We start from the raw sequence: 21,972 nt of genomic DNA, 5'->3' as shown, positions 1-21,972 counted from the left end.
AGAAGCAGCTCCTGCCAAGCCTGGCTGAGGGCCCCAGAGAGCACCGGTTATCGATGTGTTCAGAGAGTCTCTCAAAACCAGGGCTTCAAATTCACCTCTCCCTGCATTGTGCCATCCTCAGAGACTGTGCTCTCAAGTTCGGTATCACCTTTCTGGAAAAACTGCCTTACACCTCCACTCCTGGTGGCACTTATTTTGCAGTCTCCCTGAGAAGTGCTGTGGGCATTTCAGCATGTCTGACTTAAGTTTGTCACAAAGCACATATTTTTTTATTATTATTATCAAGATAAAAGTACTAGTTGAAAAAAAATGCATTGAAACCATAAATAACCTACATATATATCTAGCTTATCAGGAATCCTGTTCAACAGAGGGTGCTGGGGGACACAGGATGTGAGTTTACTTACACTTTGTTCCAGACCAGATCCCCTGTGTTACTTCGTAGAGTTTCTTGCCAGACATCCAGAAATAAACAAAATAGTTATGGTGGTTTCATTCAAGAGGTTTCAGTCAAAATGGTTATGACTTGGTTCCACTCAAAAAGGCAAACAGACTCTCTGTCTAGCCAGCAGAGGGAATCAACACTGAGCCTCTGCCAAGCTCCATGGGCACAGAAAGGACAATGTAGGTCTTGCTATAACCCATCAGTGATGGAGAGTGCCTCTGCAGCCACAGCATCTGCTGGTTGTCAGACTCTCCATGCTCCCGGGAGAGCTCCTCACCTCCTAGAAGCAGGCCAGCAGTGCTGTGTCACTGCCACGGCAGGAGCTATTGTTCCTACAGTGTTTGTCAATAGACTGATGGGGAAGCCCAGGCTGACTTGGCAGGGTATAAATTCCCCTGTCTGTCTATCAGTCCTCCTTCAACAGGTGCGGAGTGGAAGAGATGAAGCTCCTCATGCCAGCAACCCTCATCCTGATCTTCTCCTTTTGCACCCTGGGCACAGTGGCACGTGAACACACCTCTGTCATCACTGTGCCCAATGGAGGCCACTGGGGCAACTGGGGCAGCCGGCAGTTCTGCCGCTACGGCTATGCCAAGGGATTTGCGCTGAAGGTAAAACTCTCCTTATTTTCCACTGTCTCACTCCCAAATTGGAGTTTTTAGGAAAATTTAGCCTAGAAAATTTAGCCACCATAATTAGTCCAGCAAAGAATTTTTTTATTACTATTATTTTATTTTTTAGGCAAAGAAGTTTTAGATTAGAGCAAAAACGAATCTACTGCCAGGATTGTTTTGCTGTCAAACTGGATAGAGGAGTGCTAGCAGATTCATGGTCTGCATGTGGCTGATGTTGCTGGAGGAAGCCACGTCTGTGCCAAAAATCAGGACTCAGGGAGAGTGGCAGCCTTTCCCAGCATGTCTCCTGGGATGAAGTCTCTCTGCCTTACTTGTTGGGTCAGAAAGAGTTAAAAAACACAAAGAAAAGCATGTTGCAAGTGTTATGTAGGTACATAGCTGATTCCTGGTGTGACATGCTTCCTATATGTTTCCCAAGATATTTTCTTTTCCTTCATGCTTCCCAAGATGTTTTCTCTTTTTCAGCACAGAAATTAGTTGGGACTTCATTGTTTAGGATTTAAGGACCGCCCTCTTTAGGACTTGAAGGGTGTTTCTTGGGCCTTCTCCACCTTGCCTCAGTCCTTGTGTGTCTTCTACTGCAGGTTGAGCCCTCACAGTTTGGAAATGATGACACAGCCCTGAATGGCATTCGGCTGCGTTGCCAGGATGACTCAGTCATCGAGTCCTTGGTGGGGAAGTAAGTAGCACAGGTTTCTCCCTCATTTGTCAGCACTAGTTTACAAAGCATCCACAGGCATCACCATTTGCAGGGGTCTCTTCTCTGACATGCTTTGTCTACACAGAGTTGGCACATAAAGTAAACTGAAACAGGTGGCTGGGCTTTTTGTTCATCCGTTTTTAGGGTGGTTAAATTTGGATACTTCACATTACTGCCTTCTGTTTGCTCTTGAAATTTCCTCTGCAAGCTACGAACAACTGAATTACAGTGCCTGGGCTCGAGTCCCTCTTGGAAATCTGCAGATTGTGGGGCAAATGTGAGGAAAGGGATTTTTAACCATATATTTAGAAACCATTTGGATGAAGTCCTGGCCCTGCAGAAGTGAACCACTGTACATTGGGATGTCAGAGAGCATGCTCTCATTGCTGTCTAATGTGTACTTATGAGACAGGCCAGGGATTTATCACAAAACACACTGTCTTTAAGGTTTCCACCAGAACTGTAACTATCCAATCTGGGATTTTCTGGTATTATTCTGATGAGATACCAATAAGGAGAGAAGCACATCCTTGGAAGAGAGGGAAACAAAGAATGACAAAGTGAGGGACCACAGACTGCAGCAGAACATTGTGCTGGTCACTGCTGGGAGCAAGGGAGCCTTTAAGCTTGAGGGCAGAATTGTAAGGAGAAGGGGCACTTCCCAGGGGATTTCAGAGCCTAGACATTCCTTCGTCTGCTTTTTTTTTTGGCAGGTGGGGTACCTGGACCAAATTCCAAGTTTGTCCGAGAGGCTACTTGGTTTCCTTTTCACTGAGAACAGAGATGTCTCAAGGAGGAGGTGATGACACAGCAGCCAACAACATCCGCTTCAGATGCTCAGATGCAGCTGTGCTACTAGGTGATGGGCTGTCATGGGGAAGATTTGGTCCATGGAGTAAAAGCTGCAAAATATGTGGTCTGCAGACAAAGGTAGAACCTCCACAGGGGCTTCAGGATGATACAGCACTCAACAATGTGAAGTTCTTCTGCTGTAAGTGAGCACTTGCCCCATCTTCATCACTGTTCCACTCATCTCACATCCCACATCAAATGAGACATCATCAAAGCTTGGCTCTAACTTTATCCTGGGAAATGCCTGTGACTTTTTGACTAAAATGCAATTTATGATCATGTATCGCCTCCATATCTGCAGGGAATGGGTGAAAGACAGAGCCATGACTGAAGCAGCAAGGAAGGACAAAGGAAGGTCCACTCCAAGAAGAGAATGAGATGGAGAGGAGAGACTCAGTGACTTAGCTTCTTGTGGATAAGCTTCTTGCACCTTTTGTCTCTTGTGGCTTAGTTTTTGCTTATGTCTTGCCATACCACCTTAAATGAAGCTTAGATGATGCCTTAGATAGTGATGCCTTTTGTAGCTACCACTGCTAAGAATAACTTCTCAGTTACCCAAGCGCATTGTATTTAATACAGTCATCACATCCTGTAACCACTAGTGTATCACTGTTAAAACACCCAATCTCTGACAATTGCTTAGAGGCGAGGAACAGATTTCTCACTTTCTTTTGCTCTGACTAGTGAGTTTCTTTCAGGTTTGCTCTGCCTGTTTGTCTCTTTGTTTGAAACAATATTTGACCTCTTGACGTGACAGACAGAGAAGAACGGGTAATAACGGGTCAGCTTGAGGTTTCTCACCAAACACAAAATGACCAATGTGAGCTAACCTGGGGAAATGGAAATATGGGTGGGCTCATGAGCAGCATCAAATATTTGTCTTTAATTGCCCCAGGAGCTGTGGACACTTTTTACAAGTATTATTTTAGCTCATACCTGAGATCCTGCCTTAGGGAATGTGGTTAGGTGTACTTACACTGAGCATTCATGTTAGTGTGGTTTTAGTGCCAGCTGAGTGGTTTGTAGCTCCCTAAACCTCTCTTGTTGATGCTTTGGAGTGTGCTCCACTGGCTCATCTAGCTGTTTCTTCTGCCAGTTCACATCCTGTGCTCAGCACATACACAACAGCCTTTGTCACTAGCTCTTCACCCAGGCTAAATTTTCTTCCTGTCACTTACGTCAAAATACACTCAGATAATAGCTGTATTTTCTTTTAAAAACAGTGGAATATAGCAGATTAAAGAACAGAAAAAGCCTCATGTTTTCTTTGGTTGAAAGAGTTTTGATAACAAAATCAAGGGGCTACTCTGGAGCAGATCTGTCTAACTCTCTGTACTGTCTCTGGTTGCAGTGCTCCGTATCTAATGCCTGTTGCAATAAAAAGTTTCTGTCTCATGGAAGTGATGACTATGAATCTTATTGGTGAAAACAACAGCAATCACAGCACACTGGAGGTTTGTTGTTTGGTTGTGTTTTCTAGTTCTGGCCTTTGGAGCTCATAGTAATTTTTCATGGTGTTAGCATCGTTTCGCTTCCCAGTTCCCATTTTTGGCAACACGGGATTTTTCCAAGTGGTGGATGACAAATGGGCAAGCCAGATATACAGCATTCAGGCTTGATCAAGTCTGCAGCAACAAGACACATTTCTCTTGGCTCTGTCTGTACTGTACAGGGTGTTGGTTCCCATCATCTGCTTCCTGAGGGACTGCTGGAGTAAATGAGTGGATCTCCACCACCATATTCGAAGTTACTTCAGCTGAAGCACTTCCCAAAGCCTCCGTAATATAGCAGTAAATCTTTAATGTTTTTCTGGATTTTAATTTCATTAAAAAAAAAAAAAAGTCAACACCTTTCCAGTCTGACTCTCTGGTTTAAATTTGCATAGCTCTGATTTATTTAATCTGAGGATTCAATTTATTTCTTAACCTCTTAAGATGTTTTTATGACTTGATATTTTCTAGGTGATCCCTTAACTGCTTTCTGTCCTCCACTTGACTGAAGACATATTAAGCACACAATTCTTTTTTTAGCTAAATGCTTATTTTGCAAAACCAGCCCAGTCAGCATTTGAAATACATCTGAAATACTAGGGATTCATAGCTTCAAGGCAACATTTTGTAACTTCCATCTCCATTTGGGATTTGCTGAAAAAACCCTTATTTGTCATATATTTAGCTCTGTATAAACATTCAAATCCCTCATCTTTAGTACTTAGCAGCAAAAAAAAACAAAAACAAAAACAAACAAAAACAAACAAACAAACAAAAAAAACAACCAAAGTAACAGCCTTTTTCTAGCAAGCTGAACTAAATTAAACTGAAACTAGATTCTGATGCTATTACTTAGTGGGAGTTCTGGGTTGACTTGTCCCTTTATTTGAAGACATACAAACACATATCTTCCAAAATTACATTAGTTTGTTTCTAGATGTTTCTCTTTCATCTCTTATGAGATAAGGAACATTTCAACTTGCAAACTGACCATCTGTATAATTAATGAGGTGAGATTTGATGACATAAGAATAAAAATAGTTGTACTTATCTAAACTAGACAGGCTTAATTCAGTGAAGGAATTGTGGTGACACTGATATTGACTTAGCCAATGACAGAATGCGCAGGAACAGCACAGAGCTGCACCAGGGGAGGTTCAGACTGGACATAAGGAAAAATTTATTTACTCTGAGGGTGGTCAGACAATGGAACAAGCTTCCTAGAAAGGCAGTTGATGCCCGTGCCTGTCAGTGTTCGAGAGACTTTTGGACAATGCCATCATTAACATGCTTTAATTGCCTGAAGTGGTCAGGCAGACAGACTGGATTATCTTTGAAGGTCCCTTCCAAATGAACTATTCTGTTCTATGGTCTATGTTTTCTTCCTGAATCTGAGGAGTCCCTTTGCTCAAGCAGTGGCAGCTCCATGGACTTCACAGAAGTCTTAGAGGGCCAGCTACTGGTGTCCTTCTACCAGAGCAAGTAGGACAAGTAAAAATTGCCATGTATTTTATGTTATGGTATGTGCTCAGCGTCACCAGTGAATGCAGCAACATGACATTTCAAGTGTTTTTTTCTCAGCATGTCAGTAAGTTGTGTGTCTTGGAAAGTTATGATTTGTGAATCCAAGTTGTGTGTGCAGCCAGTTTCCCAAATAAGCATACGTGTGGGGAGAGAGGTTTGGTAGCTTCTCTGTTCCCCTGGTAGAGTTGGTTTCTGAAAGAGTTGATTCTTGGAATGGCCATTAGAGCTGAGCTGAAGTGCCTGAAAGAAATAATTTTATTTTAAATAATTTGTTCAAGAACTGATGCCTGTTTTCTTATGTGTATGCATGTGCATATGTAGATAATTGAAACAATTTGAACTTCAAATTTCACATTTATTCTAAGGAGGGTAGGCCAAGCTGGAAGGCTCTGAACATCTGCTTCTTCTATGCAAAAGAATGATTCAGTTAAATTTTGAGGTTGTACTGGGGAAGAATTATTCACACCATCAGCTAAACTGACCTTTTATGTTTCCCTATTATGCCTGATGTAATATGGACTCATATTAGTGTGTGAATAGACACTCCAAATGAGAGCTGTTCCAAGAAATGTTTGGAAAACAGAGTGCTACCTCCTCTTCATGTACTTTCTCATATATTTATCAGCAACTTCAAAAATCAAGTGGGGAGGCTTTTGTCATCTGAAAACTGGTGGAATGCTTTCAGTTAGACCTCCTCTGATAGTCCACTTGCATAACATAGATCATCTACACAAAAGATGGGGTGGGAATGCAATTTAGAAGCTCGAGCTGAGCAGGTCTCAGCTATTTACTGCACTAGTTTGAGAGGCATTTGGTTTACAGGAATCAGGAATTACATTCTTTCAACTGAAATGAGGGACTAAGAGTGCACTTTGCTGATGCTGATGCAAAGTGCACTGGAACTGATGTGGCTGAAACCATGCATAGCTGAAAACTGAGTAGCTACAGCTGCATGACTTTCAAAACTCATTCTGTGTCCCTGGCACATCTAGGAGCGAGGAGCATGTTGCCAAAGAACTGCCAGCCAGCTCCTGTGGGATGACAATGGGGCCAGTGGCCAGACCAAGGACTAAGTAGGGATTATCTCCACTTCTAATTTAGGGACTGGAGTCTGAGTAGGTGTGGGAGGAATCTCCTAGCCATGCACATGTGGCACAGCTCTCAGGGAGACCAGAAGAAGCAGCAGGTCTGGAGCTTTCCAGAAGTGATTTCTAAAAGCTATTTCTATTGAACAAGACTGAGTAGTTACGTGCAGAACAAACCTGCTGTCAGTAGTGTTCATTTGAACCAAGCTTTGAAACTGCTCTTAGAAATTTAGCGTTGAAATCTTAGCCCGTATGGCAGCATTGTTCCCTCTGCATGAGGAAAATAAATATTCCTTCCATCACAGAGGTGTTCTGAAGCTTAAGTTATTAGATTTTGCAAGATGCAGAGGAAACAGCTGAATATGCATTAGCTGCATACAATTTATGTGCTCTGCTTGACAGAGATGTGCACCATGCAGCTCATGCTGTTTGTCCTGGTTACCTTTGCTAGCCCTTAAAGACAACCCTAATTAACTAACATGATTATCAGTGAGGAAACAATTGAAAACATCTGTTTTGAAATTTTCAGAGTGTAATTATTTGGAAATGTTGCTACAGAATGTGACCACTGGAGAATGTTAGTCTGTTGGTTCTGAAAAGAAAGACAGCAGGGCCTTGCAGAAGACGGAATTAATGGAGGGTTGAATTCTGGCTTTCATCCTCCCCCACAGCACCGAGCCTTTGGGTATGACTTGCACTTCAAGATTGTATAACTGTGGTACTGTCTTTCAACCCTAAGTTTTGGACTGAGAAGTTGCTGCATGGTTTGTATCCCCCCCTTTTTTTCTCCATCTCTGCAGAAATGGAGCTTACCCATGGCAGTACTGGTTCTAGCAAGTGATGTTAGAAACAGTTGTTCCAGCAGAAAGAGAGGATAGAAGGTACCTCCCTGGCTCACTGAAAGCTGGAGGGACTGAATGAGCCAAGATGTCCCAGGGAAAGTCCTGACTTGCAGTTCAGAAACAGAATTAACAGCAAAGTGGCAACACCAGATATATGAAAAGCCATATTTCTCTTTAGCAGGTAAAGTGGAACCTTTCTTAGAGACTTTCTATTTTGGTCCAGATTTCCTGCACTCTCCATGTCCCACCAGAACAAAACCTGGTAGACCTAAATCACCTCCTAGCACCTTACAGTGTAGACTGACTCTGTGTAGCTTGCTAAGGTTTAATGGCTGCTGCATCAATTCAACTACTTTGATGAAATTTGCCTGCACTAACAGTTGGGCCTCTCCAGCAAAGAGTAGCAATTATTTTGTTTTGATCACTCAAATGTTCAATGGCATCAATGCAGTATAGGTTGATGCATTTCTTATTAACATCAACCATCACAATGTACACAAATGGCCTCTCCAGCATCTTGTGTAGGAGAGAAAACAAATGAAGATGCTGCAATGTTGTAAGGATACTTGAATGAGCTTAATTCACTCCGTGGAAAATAACAACATTTTCAGAGGGAACAGGATGGTATGCATAGTTAAGTTCCTGCACAAGTCCTTGCAGGTTGAAAAGACCTGAACAAGTCTGGGATATCCCCTTGATGTTTCTTCTGACACAACCCCTGTTTCTCACGGGGAGGGAGGGGGGAACACTGTGTCTCTTCTGTGAATGACTTAGAAGTGCATTGACAAAACTGTATGTTAATAGCTTTGTTAAAATCCATAAAGGTCTGCTCACACCCTAAAGGACAAGGTGTCTTCATACTATCCAAAACTACTTTAACCCATTGCACTTTTCCCAAGTAGTAGGAGACGGTTAAAAATTAACCTCCTGACATAATGTTGTATCTATATAATGTCTTTCAATCCTTGCTCCTCCCTCCAGTGATTTTTTTTTTTCATGTCAGCAAACATTTAGTGGTAAGATAACCCTGAGGAACTAAAACCGAACTTTCCTTCTCGGCTTTTGCTGCTATTTTGCTTATCAAATACACCAAGCTTTATTATTTCTAGTTGATTGCAATGAAATCCACTACATGGCTGGGAGTGCTATCAATGGAAAACATGAAATATATTCCAAAAGTTGATTTGAACATCTGTTTTCCAAGGAGAAAGTGTGAAAATAAATTCCAATTCCTGACAGTGTTTGTGTTTCACTGCAACAGCCATTTCTGTGTGCTCACTGGGAAGAGCAGTGTCAAAGGGACAAAGCTCTTAATTTCAAAAGAGACTTTCAACTCAGGAAAAGTAGCAACTAAGTGAAAAAAAATACCACTTCTATCTCTAGGTGTTTGCAAACAAACAGCTGGGAACACTTCAGTATTTTGTGAAAAAACATAACTGTGTTTCTCTTTAGGGTCATACTGGAGTAAGTGAAGTTACACATGGATAAAACAGGGGATAAGTGAAAAAGACATGAACTTAGGAAATCATTACTGCACAATCTACCTGATGAAAAATTTATTTTCAAGTCTAGCAAAATGACTGCAACTTTCCATGTGGGATTATAACACCTCTGCCACAATGCTATGCATTTATCTAGCAGTACCTGCTGACTCTCACTCCTATTAGAGGTGTGAGAAACCCACTGGTGTCCTGCTAGACTTTCAAACCCAGCTGGAAGTTTATCAGTGAGGCATCTCAGAGGTGGCTCACATTGACGGAGATACAGTATCACACTCTTGCTTGTTAAACAGGCTTTTATATAACAGTTATGGTTTCCATAGAAACATAACTAAATCTTTCCTCCAGTATAATCCCAAAGGCTTTCACAGACCTGGAAAATATGCTGTAAGCAGTCAAATCATTTTTTATGCTGACACAAAGGATGCCACAGTTGTCACCCAGTGAAGTTTCTCATGGGGGCAAAATGAGTTTAAATCCCACATTGTGAAATTGCTTTGCAGCATTCAGACATTTTCTGGTATCCCATTTCCCTGCAAGCTCAGTTTTATAAACCTCTTAATGAAAACTTACAGAACTACGTAAGTTATAGATGGGAAAGACCTTATTATTCATCCATCTTCCTAAAGCATGTGGGTGAGTGCAAAATAAATAAGAACAGAAACAATACCCATAGTGATGATCTCTTTCCCAGTTCTGTCTTGTTTCCAGTTAAGCATTTTTTAGGTTCTTCATGTCTAGGGTTTAGGTGTTCCCCTTAATTGTTGGTCCTCCCATTATGTAACAGGGAGGGCATTCCACAAAATGATGGATTTGTCAGGCAGAAAGATTTCCTCTGCCGTTCAGTCTACACTATCCTCGTGTTTAATTTCATCCAGTTCTCTTAGCACCCTGTTCACTTTTCTAGGTCTTAACTGAGGATATTTACTGACACTCCTCTATGACAGAAATGGGGCTGATCTGTAATAACTCTTCTTCTTTCAACTAAAACAGAGATGAGCAGTAAGGTGCACCCTGACTATTAGATGTTCCTCGTCTTCATTTTCACATTATTATTTTTTTAATTATTTTTAGTGGATGGATAATATGAGAGTCACAGTTAAAATAACCGAGTTTTTGGACTCTGTGGTCTGCCTGCTTGTGATTTCAGTGCTGAGGTGTGCTGGTTTCATGCCAGCTGAGCAGCCAACTGAAAGAAAACCAAGGATGCTCAAGGCTTTAGTGTCTTTGTGCTTCCCCAGTTGGTTTGTAATGTCTGTGCTAGCAGGGTATTTGGAGAGGTCCTTTATATACTGTTTCCCACCTATTTTCCTTCCCACCTGGTTTTTCTGACTCCCACTTTCCATCACTATAAAGCTAAAGAAAGTTCAGAAGATTGACACTGTCTGGGTAACTGAAAACTTTTTACACCATTTCTTCTCACCATTAGATCCCCCAAAATCTAGTGATCTCATCTGAAGAAATCTGAATTCATTCCGAGGGCAACACTTGCTGAGTTACTGTTGCTAGATGCATTAAGAAGAATTTCTACATTTTGAAGCCCATTTAGCAAGGCCATTTATCTGAACTTTGAGATCCTGAGCCATTTGTCATGAAGCCTTCCTGCTCTCCTTGTACTTCTCTATGTTTTTTATTGAGTTCCTGCAAATTTAGTGACTAATCAATCAAAATAATATTTCAAATGCAGAGTTCATACCCAAAAGAGTTTTCACTGAAGGCCTGCAAATGCCTAAGACCAAGAAATGTTGAGCTTGATGCTGTCTGTAGAAAAAAACATGTAGCAGCATTCCTTGCTCAGGCAAATCCCATCCTATGGGGAAAACCTGAATTGTAGGAAAAATCCACCACCAAAAAAACCCAACAATAAACACCACACACTACTACAAAAAAGTGACACTACCAGGTAGGAGGGTGGGGTGCAGGCTGAAGTGGGGGCTCTCCATGGGCCGCAGCCTCCTCCATGCCACATCCACCTGCTCCACCGGGGGCTCCTCCACGGGCTGCAGGATGGAGATCTGCTCCATGTGGGACCTGTGGGCTGCATGGGGACAGCCTGCTCCACCAGGGGCATCTCCACGGGCCGCAGAGGAACTTGTGCTGCCTTGTGCCTGGAGCACCTCCTGCCCTCCTGCTGCACTCCCCTTGGGGGCTTCAGGGCTGCTGCTCTCTCAGCTCTCACCCCTCTCTCCCAGCTGCTGGAGCACAGCAGGATTTTTTTCCCCTTCCTTCAATCTGTTCTCCCAGAGGCCCAAGCACTGTCACTCATGGCTTGTCTCTGGCCAGCAGTGGGTTCCTTTTGGAGTTGTCTGGAGCTGACTCTGATGTGGGGCAGCTGCTGGGCTCTGCTCATAGTAGCCACCCCTGCAGCCCTCCTGCTACCAAATCCTTGCCACCTAAACCTGAAACAGCTGCCTGTCCTGCACACTACTGTCCTGGAGGAAGCAGCCTCTTTTTCTGCTACCTGGTGTGCATCATTGTATTATTACTTGAAAACAGTCTTTTTTATTCATTGCAGTGTGAAGAGCATTTAACTAAGATTAAGACTATTATTTCTGAAGGTCCAAAAGCAGACCTGCTACAGGGCTATACCTGCCACTGTATTTTCCCTATAGCAGTGCCTAAAGAACACCAACTATTTGCCATGTAGGTATGGTGGATACAATAGGAGCAATTAGGTGTATGTTAGGTACAACAGATGCCAGATGAGGTATCTGTTTTACAGAGGCTGTGGTTCAAGTGGGTACCAAAGGGCGGGGAAGGAGAATGTGGGGACTTTAAAGAATGAGAGATTTGTATTACAATGAGAAACAGAAGTGTGAGCATGGTACTTAACTACATAGAACCTATTCTCCTCATTCAGTAAAAGGCTGACTTGTCTGTTTACAGTAAGGACTCAAAATGGGCTTCAAGGACCTTGAGCATATCAGAGGTCCCATAACCCTTTATCATAATGAGTGAACTCTATATGCCATCAAAAATGTCTTATTGTCCTGAAAAAGGTTGCTTCTCTGATTCTTTGTACTTATGAAAAAACAAAACAAAAAACCAACACACACACACAGAATAACAGCAAACCAGCATTTTTTACCTCAAATTTTCCTTGTTTCACTTTCCTCTACTACGTCTTGCCTTGAGGCTCTCCTGCTTCTGAGACTGTGTATATTGTTGTCTATGTATATTGCTTCCTTGCAGGCATGTGTAATCTGTGATTACTGTTCCATTTCTTGCCAATATAAATACAACTCTTCCAGTGTTTTTGTGATTTATTATTCCCTATGTAAAACCAAAAGAACTATGTGGACTTGATTTCTTTTGACTTTAAATTTTAAAAATAGTTACAGTATTTTAAAAAATACTTTAAACACCTCTAAAGCACACAAACTAACCTCGGTTCACTGTAGCCAAAAATTTTAAAATAGCTGTCAGTAGAAAATACCAATACCAATCTAGAGGAGCTGGAAATACAATCTTGTATATTCAGAAACAATTTGCAATCTGAATGTAGCAGGTTATAAAAATTGCATGCAGAAATAAGCATTTATTGTTGGAAAGATAGAGACTCCTTATAAATAGCCAGACCAGCAATTATTAGAAAATTTAGGGACCAAGCTGAGATGAAGGGGGGCTTATCAAGGATCTATACATAACTCTGCCTGCTATTTTTGCTCTATTCAGAAATGAGAGCAGAAAGAGCTGAAACTCTACAAAATTCAGACAAAACTATTCTGATTCATCTAATTAGCACCATATAAAGATCCTTTTTTATTTTTCCCCTGAAGTTTTAAATATATAATGCTGGTACGATTCAGTTAAGCAACCAAGGTTAGGCTTAATGCAGGTGTGTGAATAGTCCCATCACTTTCAACACAAAATTAAACATTATCCAATGCTTTATTAGAGTCAGTCTAAATTTGCTAGCTAAAATTATTTACTATAAATGGCAGATATCTGAATTACACTGCCTTCAGGTGGAGTATACCTGACTAGACACAGGCACCTGCACTGTTTGGTCCACACACCCATGAGTGGCAATGTCCTCTGGTCCTTATTCATGTTACAGGAACAGCACCTGAGATTTGGTAACAAACTCACCCCCTTCTTTGTTTAAAGGGGAAGATACAGCTCTTCCAGCTTGGTTTTTAGGTGATGTATTCCAGTCAGACAGAGAGAAATCTCCCGAGGAGCTGGTTCAGGGCTGCTGGCTGTGGATGAGCAGTCAGCACTGATGGGAACTGACGGCTTGGTCACAGCTCTCCAGACAGCAGAGAGCACTTGCTGTGCACGCTGTCCCTGCTGTGAAACAGGCAGTCTAGTCCACAGTGAGGAGCTGAGCAAGTTCAGAGCTGGGCACAGACCTCCCAGCCTGTGTACAGCTCATCCTCATGTGGGAGCACGGCACGGTTGTCAGCTCTCGTTGTGTTCCCGTGGGTGAACCTGCTGCTTTCCCAGCTGGGCTGAGGCCAGGCAGGCTGGCAGGGACCTGAGGAACTGCAGCTGCACTAGGGACTTTGCTTCAATGCAGGAAAATCCCTCCCTGGTTAGCAATCTGTCTCCTGGGGGTAGCACTTTCTCTTGGGAGAAGGGCTGCTGAGAGGAGAAGGGGGGCGAGCAGTCCTCACTAGAGAAGCCTTTCTTCAGCTGCAGTGTGAGCTGAGGCCTTGAGGAACGGCAGAAATCATCGAGGGAATTAACCAGGCTTCAGAAGGGATCCAGACACAGTCTTGAAGCTAAACCAGATGGAGAAGCAGCTGTTAGATGAGCCATTGTTTCATGTCTCCATGTTTGTCTCCAAGTATTATGTCTCCAAGAGTTGTTTCCTTAAACTTTGTTTTTTATTTAAGTGAACTCATTTAAATTGTAACTTAAGGCTCTTTGCTGTTAGGAGGCTCCAGGAAGACCATTTTTTAGTACAGGTTTGCTCTGGAAAGACCAGGGATCCCCAGGATCTGGTTAGCATCTCCTCAGGGCAGATCTACACTTCTCTGTAAGGACTGTGTACCTGCCAAGCTGCTGAGGTACCAAGGGAAGGCACTGATGGAGGGGCTGAGCCCACTGCATGGCATAAGGGCAGATGAGCAGCAGACTGGTCCTTGGGACAAGCCCTGCCTTGAGCTCCTCCCATGTTACATAGAAGGAGGAATGGCAAAGGGCTATCCCCTAGATGGAGACTGGACATTTGTGACCCATCACAACAGAAGGAAGGTTCCTTCACCACCTGCAGAGGTGCAGGACCTCAGCAGGTCCATGGCCCTGGCTACAGGTGAGCCCAGAAGGTTGTGTTGAGGAGGTGTCTGGGCTGGGTGAGCCTGATCCATACACTGGAGCAAAGAACTTTTGGGTGGCAGTGGTGGGGGACACCCTCCTGTGGGTGACAGGGGCACCCTTGGCCTGCCAGGAGAGCTGTCTCAGGAGATTTTCTGTTTGATCAAGGCTGTCCTATGGGATGAACTCAAGAGATTTAAGTGGCATATTCAGTCCTTAGACTACTACCTGCTGCTTGCTCATCCACATAGGCTCTAATGATTCTTCTCAGAAGACCCTGACTGTTTCAAGAGTGGCTCCAGGGTCTCAGGGGCAAGGACTAAGGCTGTGGGGTCCTAGGAGGGGTTCTCGGTTCTGCTGGTGGACGGAAGAGGCTTAGATACAAGTGGCTCAAGTTTCAGCTCTGCAGCCAATGTCAAAGATAGGGCTTAAACTTCCTTAGACCAGTGAGGACAGCTGGGGAAAGAGCATCCATCTTACAAAGTGGTGCAAGAACAACTGTGCCAGAAGGCTTGCCAACCTACTAAGTAGGGTTTACACTGGGATTCTCAGGGGATGGTGACAAAAGCTCAAAGAGAGATGGATGAATACATATATTTATTTCAATTTATTCGCCTAGGACTACGTGCTGACTTTATGCACAGCCAGATTTATGGAGGGTTTAACACAGGATTCGTAGATGCAAGGGCAGCACAAATGTGTACAGCTTTTCCCACAGCCACCTGGTAGCACTGGTACAAGATGATGTGCTCCCAGTTAGCTCCTTTCTGCTGGCTTAGGCAGGGCCAGTTGTGCTGAACTCCTTGTTGCAGCTATACTGTGAACTGAAGGGTCTGAGGGTAGTAGGCAGACTTACCCTGAAATGTTTAAAATCATTTTTCATTCAGTCCTATTTCTTAAAACATGCAATAGCATGCAGAAAGCTCAGTGAGTTTTTGCCTTTGCAGTCCCCAGGTGAATATGCACGCACCTCACAGCCCTCATGCTCCACGCAGTGACTAAAGGCTGGGCTGTGTTGGCATACAGCAATCATATTGATGACTCAGGGCTCTGAGAGAGAAAGTGAAGAGGGTGCAGGGTGAGTGAGCACATGTATAGCATATCTCCAGCTCCAGTGATGGGTACATGATCCTTCTTCTGCTTCGAGTGCTTAAAAGACTGGGAACACATTAAGCAGTGCTTCTTTTGTAGATCACCTGGAGGTGATTCTCAAGGCCTACAAGGAAATAAAGCTGTAAGACAGCTCTGCTTTGGCACAACCTCTTGTGCCCTCAAGATGGCAGGCAAAAAATTCTCAAGGAGGCTGCTTAATAGACATCCAGAGAAAGGGTCCAAGCATTCCTCCCAAAAGCTCAAATCTGATTCTGGCCCTTGACTGAGAGGCAGTCAGCAAAGAGGCACTTGGTGATGAATCAGAAGTCGTTCAATATCCACTTCAAGCCACAAGAACATGGTGAACAGTCATAGATAGAGGCAGCAGTTATGTTCAGAGCATATCTTTACCAAGACACTGGTTTTCTAGAGTTCTTTGTCCTTTAATATAAGTTGAGAATAGATTTATGATGATGATGATTATTTTGTAGCTGTGGTTTCTACAAAGATGGTAAGTATACATCCTGAGTGCTCTGGACGTACTTGGTATGTGTGCCCTAAAGTCTAGGGGTTTCAAGGAAGCTGGAGCATGTTGTGGGAGGTGAGGGGCTTGTTATATTCTCAGTAGGACAGTGATCTTTCTTTCTAAGGCAGATCAAGAATTTCCATTGTTGCTCCACTCTTCAGATGGGAAGGTCCTCACCTCCTCACCAGACCTTGAATGACCCTGAAGTCCTGAGTGTGACAGCAGGTGACATCTCACCTCCAGCCAGGATGAAGTGTCATCCAGCCCTGGCTGTTTGGGTCAGCAGAAAGGTGACATCTGATGGATGAAGAGGTGCTGGGGGATGTCCACTACCCATGGCAGAGGGGTTGGAACTAGGTTGTATTTAGGGTCCCTTCCAAACCAAACCATTCTGTAATTCTATGACATGACTTAAATTGAGTCCCAGAGAACCTCCACCAGAGGATTCTCCTTTTCATAGCCATTATCAAACAGAATATCCATAACAACAGGTTTCACATGCTGACTACGTCTTTTTTGTCATTTCCTATAATGACTACCTGTCCCATTTGATGGTGTCGTAAACATGCAATGTAGTGGAATGCACTTAAAAGCCTGCAATGTCTTGCCTGTATCTTTCCTCTCAGGCTGACTGAAACACAGACTGCTTGTGAGGTAGTAGTGAGGAGAAGGCTGTGAGAAGATCACAGGAATTTGTCCCTGTATGAGTCCCCATGGAAAGGAAGCAAAGGATATCATGATGGAGGAAAAGAGACTCGAAAGTGGCACAACACAGTCTGCTTGTCCTGGGGGCTCTGTCATCCTTCCCCAAGCACAGAAAGGGAAACCCTCAGCCCCATCCTGCAGTGCCAGCCTGCTCTCCTCAGGCCTGGTCATCATCACCCTTCCTGTCTGCAGCTTAACTTGCTTAATTGGTTTTCCCTAGGAGGTAGCTCTAAAACTCAGGAAAGATTCATCAGCACTTAGGTCTTGGTCTGTGTGCATCTGGTCTTTAACTAGTAAGAATTTAACTCTGGGTTACATTTAAAAAAATGTATCTTTTTCCTTTCTCTCACATCCCAGGGGGTAGCATGTCCTTGCTGTGATGCTAGAGAGACACATTCTCTCTGCTGAGTTCTCTGTTCCTTGTTTAATTTGGGTAGTTATGCTGTATGACATTGGCTCCTCTAGTTGAATGCTGTCTGGCAGAAAATGGGGGAACTGTTCGTGAGGCTGTATCTCTGAGATATGCTTTTCATATGACATCTCACAAAGCTCTGAGAGTCTCTGGCCTTCATTTTCCTGCACCAAACACCACAGGCTCTACAAGCAGAAAGCCTGTCTGTCTGTACCACTACTGGCTTGCTGCTGCTCCTGCAACATCAATGCCAGTGTTGAAATCAAGGACAGCTTTCCGGGCTAATAGAAATAAGACACTTGCCAAGTTTCCATATGAAATATACTCTAAAATTAATTACATCATTGTATTACTGTTCTTTATTTGTCTCATGAAATTTAGTTCCCCAAAGGAGAATTACGATACGGATAGCATGTTGTAAATTCTTATGGGAAGAGAACTCACGCTCTCCTTGGAAAGAGCATGGGTAACCATGCAGGTTAAACTGTAATTGTCTTTCACTCAAGCCAGGTCTCAAGGCTTCTGTCTCCTTAATGGTGACATCGTGGCCTCCATAGGATGATTCAGACCCACACAACTCTAGACACCATCTCCCATGTCTGCAGAGTGAGCCCAGACTAGCCACTTTGTCTTAAGTGACTACAGATAGCTGAGAAAAATGAATCCTATGTAGATAGTTGGCCCGTGGTGTTGTTCTGGCTCCCCTGGAGTTTCTGAGTGCTGCTCCAATCCTAATAAAGCAGCAGCTCTGGTGTATGTATGCCAGCTCAGCTCCCGTGCTAAAGCACAGCTTTTGCTGGGTGAGGTATTTGTCAAACTCTGATCTAATGTCAGGACTTCTAATTGTCAGTGACATTTTGAATAATAACATAAATTAACTACTCCGAATATGATCTCAATAGGTATGAGGCTGCCATTGTGCAGTGGAGGTTGACTCATCACACATATTAAGGGACAATGTTTTTCTGAGTATTTCACCTGTGTGTGCTTATTTGTCCTGTCAGTGATGCTGAGGCAATTCTAGTGATTATTTTGCAACTGGATTTTATTTTGATGCAAAGAGAATTTTGTATTGCCGGCTAGATACTTGAAGGTGTCTGTTGCTGTTAGCTCATTTTCCCTCCATGGTTATTCTTTCAAGGACAACTGGAGACAGGTCTTATATTAATATTTATTATATCAAAAATGAGAGTGATTGCAGTGTTGGCAGCTCATCTATAGCTGCATTAATATAGCAAAACTTTTTCTCCCTATTATGGAGATTTCTGTTGCTGTATCTTATCCATTTTTGTTCCTTTTTCTTTTCTTTTTTTTTTTTTTTCCTGATATTAATAATTTGCCTTTTATTATTATTATTATTTATTGAAAGCCTATATCCTCACCCCATCCCCATCAAGCATAATGGAAAGGAAGAAGATTCTTTTTGTCCTTTCCCAAGACAGCAAGGGGTATTTTGCCTACAGAAAGAAGGAAGAAAGATGCCATGGGTGGTAAGGTGATGGAATATGTAATATATCAAGATGGATTATAGAGCATGTGCTTCTGCTATGACTTGTTGCATGGCCAGGGGCCAATGACTTTGACTCAGGCCCTTGATCACATTGAAGTGCTTACCTTTCACCTACAGAAATGCAATGGAGGAAGTGTGCAGTTGCTCCAGGCACATCCAGGTGTCAGTTTGCTTCTGTCCAGTCTATCACAGTCTTGGAAGACAACACCTAAGGATTGTTTTTGCCAGAGAGGAATTTCTGCATCTGTGCAGGCATGAGGTGTACGGGGAATGGAGCCTGTCTTGGCAGAGGGCTAGTGTCACTCATCTAATTGGCTTAAATTCATTGATGATGCATTTCAGACCCTTGGCAGTGATGGTCAACACTGTTTATTGTCTGGCCATCAAAAGCCTGTTGTGATGGCAAAACTTTGCATTAGCATCCAGACCTTATTCTCTTTGTTCTTCACTGCAGCAACCTGCTGCTCCAGCTTCTCTGAGCAGCTCACTGCTGCTCCATTTCTTTCCCATCTGGTAGTGTGACTGGTGCTAAGCTAGTTAATTGGTGGCATCAAATTGTCAGAACTGACCTTTAAAACTCATACTTCAGTGTAATGAATGTAAGTGAGTGAGATGGGCTGGTCATACCCTCAGACTTGTTCAAAGGGAATAAGGTAACACTTGTTAATTCTTACAACTACGATAGAAAATTTTCTCTCTCTTTCTCTTTTTAATAAAAATGTATAACCTTGCTGAATGTGTCATACATAACACACAAACAGATTATATTGCTTAAATAACAACCTGTGGTCTGCATGTATGGTCATCCTCTTCCTCCTGCCTCCAAGATGGATACACATTCACAGAATAAACTTTTGTAGCTCTGTGTGAATTCTGGGCTGGATGACACAGGTTAAAAAATTGAGGTCTTGAGCTGTTGAGTGGGTGGGATGTGTTTGCATGAGATGATGACTGCTGAAATGGGGGTGACCATATCACAGTCACCACCTATAGCATTACTTTGCTTTTGGTAGAGCAGAGCAGTTGCAGCCCAGTTGGCTAGATCAGAACAGAAATCCAAGTATTTTCTTTTTTATCCTTGCAGATAATCCAGAAGCTTTGTAATTTTTAACTATAGCCCATTTCTCATTCAGAATAAGAATTGGAATATTGTATTCCTTAATAACTGTGTTATATTGCTCTTTACTTGTAAACTCTCAGCAGTGGCTTGATGGCTAAGTTCATCTTTGTAGATTCTGCTCCAGAAGGATCACTGCTGAATTCAAGATGAGTTGCCTGGGAGACCGACTAATGCAATTCAAAATGCAATGCTGTGCAGACCGGTTGCATGCTGCCTAGTAGTATATGGCCAAGTGTTTTTTTTTTTTTTTTTTTTTTTTTCCCTACTGAACACCTAATTTCAGAAATTCCTGGATGCTTCCTGCTCTTACACTTCTTCCATTGAACAATCTAATCACGTCTCAAGTATCACCTGTTTGGTGTCTTGTCTCTAAGAAAGGTGAGAGAGGTTTTCTCCTACCACTGTATTTTTGTGTAGTTATGATTTTAATGGACTCGTCCAGTGGTGCTATCATCCTCCGTTTTAAATGCTCCAATAAAGATTTTCAGTGTTCGGTGCCATTGCATTCAATGAGAGTGACAGCTTTGAAAATATAACTCTTTAATGCACTAGCTTGACTAACTAGGGAAGTAGTATTACTTGTTGCTTACTAATGTCCAGAAATGTGAATAAGATCTATGATGCATTGACTGGTATAGTATAAAGGCCAAGATATGTCATGTCTTGAAGAACTGACTGTCAAAAAATAAAGCAAGCTCCATGGTCTTCTCCTTCCACTCTGCCTATCTGCCTTTTCTGCATGTAGGATTACCCTGTTTGGGATATTTCTTTCTTTTCTGTCATTTTCTCTATTTTTTTTTCCAGGTCATTCAAATGTGTTGCTGGGTAGAAGACGAAAGATCATGAAAATCAGCCTAACCTGCAGGAGCAGCTCTGAGATGTGTTGGCTCTGCCAGGTTGTTGCCTCCACCCCCGCGCACTGGCATTTGGAAAAGAGGAGCATCAGCTCCTCGGTGCCAACAGCTGTCTCATCACGCACTGATTCATTTGTCAGCTTTGACTCTGACGGCTGGAGCACACTGGTGACCTATGAGCTGCCTTCTCCATGCATAACAGACTGGCTGTTTAAACTGACAGCGGATAAGCAGCAAGTACTTAACTTTCCAGCCCAGAGAGAGATTCCTCTGTATTGTACCTGCAGCTGGGGTTGGGGGATCCTGGAAGATGGACAAACATAGTGTGCAAATAAAGCATGCTTCGGACTCCCCTAACCTGGCTTGAAATGGTTTGTTTCATTTTATCTGATAGCATAAGGCACACCACAGACTTCAACAATGTACATGACACATAGCCCCTGCAAACAACAATCCTGCCAGCTTCACCAGTTAATATCTAGGGAAGAGCTGTAACAATTTTTCCTGAATATTGGCCAGAAACAAGCTTTATATTGCTGCTGTCTGTATGGTCGTTTCACTGGTCTGTATTTAGAGGACTGGGAAATTGTGTCCCTACTAAAAGCCAGGCTTAGTACAATCTTGTAACTCTTCTCAGGAAATATGCCCTTTAGGTCCTATTTCTTTTTGGCTTTTACTTAGGTTTATTGCATTAGATGGAAACAAACAACACCTGTCTGTTTCTGTGTGTGCATCCTCATGCCCTGTCCATAGTGTGTGAGTGGTGGACAAGTCTGTCTGGTGTCATCCCCACCCCACCAGAAAGCTCAAGGGGCATTAAGATACAGGCACAACAGCAAGATGTAATCAAGGGGAATGTGTGCAGGATGGAGCTGTGTGCCTTGGGCAAAACAGGAGAAAAAAAGCTGGGCATCAATAGACGAAGCCATCGATCCAAGTCACTAGCTCCCTCAGATCAGTGCAGACATGATACAGGTCTCTGTCATTGGCTGGCTACCAGTGCAGAGCTCCTTTGCAGAAGGATGCTGGTGTGGAATAGCCCTGTGAGATACAACTGGAAGAAAAAGGTCAAGGGAATGCAAATTGTATGAAAAAGCCAGATTTGGACATGATGGAGCTTAATAAGCACTGGGCTGTGATTTTATTGATGATGCTCTATGCCCAGTTCTGCAAAATGCAGTTGCATGCTGCTCATTTGTATACGGTGCTCTGCTGTGCTTCTCATTTCGTCTCCCTTAAATGCAGACCCAGCTTTCCCTGTGGCCTTTCTGGGTGAAAATGCTAGGAAGAGAGATGTGTATTAACACTTGGTGTCCACAGCCTGCCTCCATTGAGCTCCTCCAGCCATCTCTGGTGGTGGCACACAGGCTGCTGTGCTCCTGCCCCTCCTGTTGCTCCTCTGCTGCCCTGCTGCAGGAG

General features: G+C 43.1%; 1 protein-coding gene across 1 annotated transcript; it reads left to right on the top strand.

The window, feature by feature from the left end:
- Positions 1-885: 885 nt before the first annotated feature.
- Positions 886-2,779, top strand: VMO1 (vitelline membrane outer layer 1 homolog; the record flags this gene model as incomplete). Its single annotated transcript, XM_084287953.1, has 3 exons — positions 886-1,056; positions 1,665-1,759; positions 2,494-2,779. 3 exons carry the CDS (start codon positions 886-888, stop codon positions 2,777-2,779), a joined length of 552 nt encoding a protein of 183 aa, XP_084144079.1.
- Between the last annotated feature and the right edge of the window lie 19,193 nt (positions 2,780-21,972).

Source organism: Netta rufina (assembly GCF_964035555.1).
Source record: "Netta rufina genome assembly, chromosome: 1".
Taxonomy (NCBI): Eukaryota; Metazoa; Chordata; class Aves; order Anseriformes; family Anatidae; genus Netta; species Netta rufina.
The sequence above is the reverse complement of the archived record's forward strand: the minus strand, read 5'-3'. Positions and strand labels throughout refer to the sequence as shown.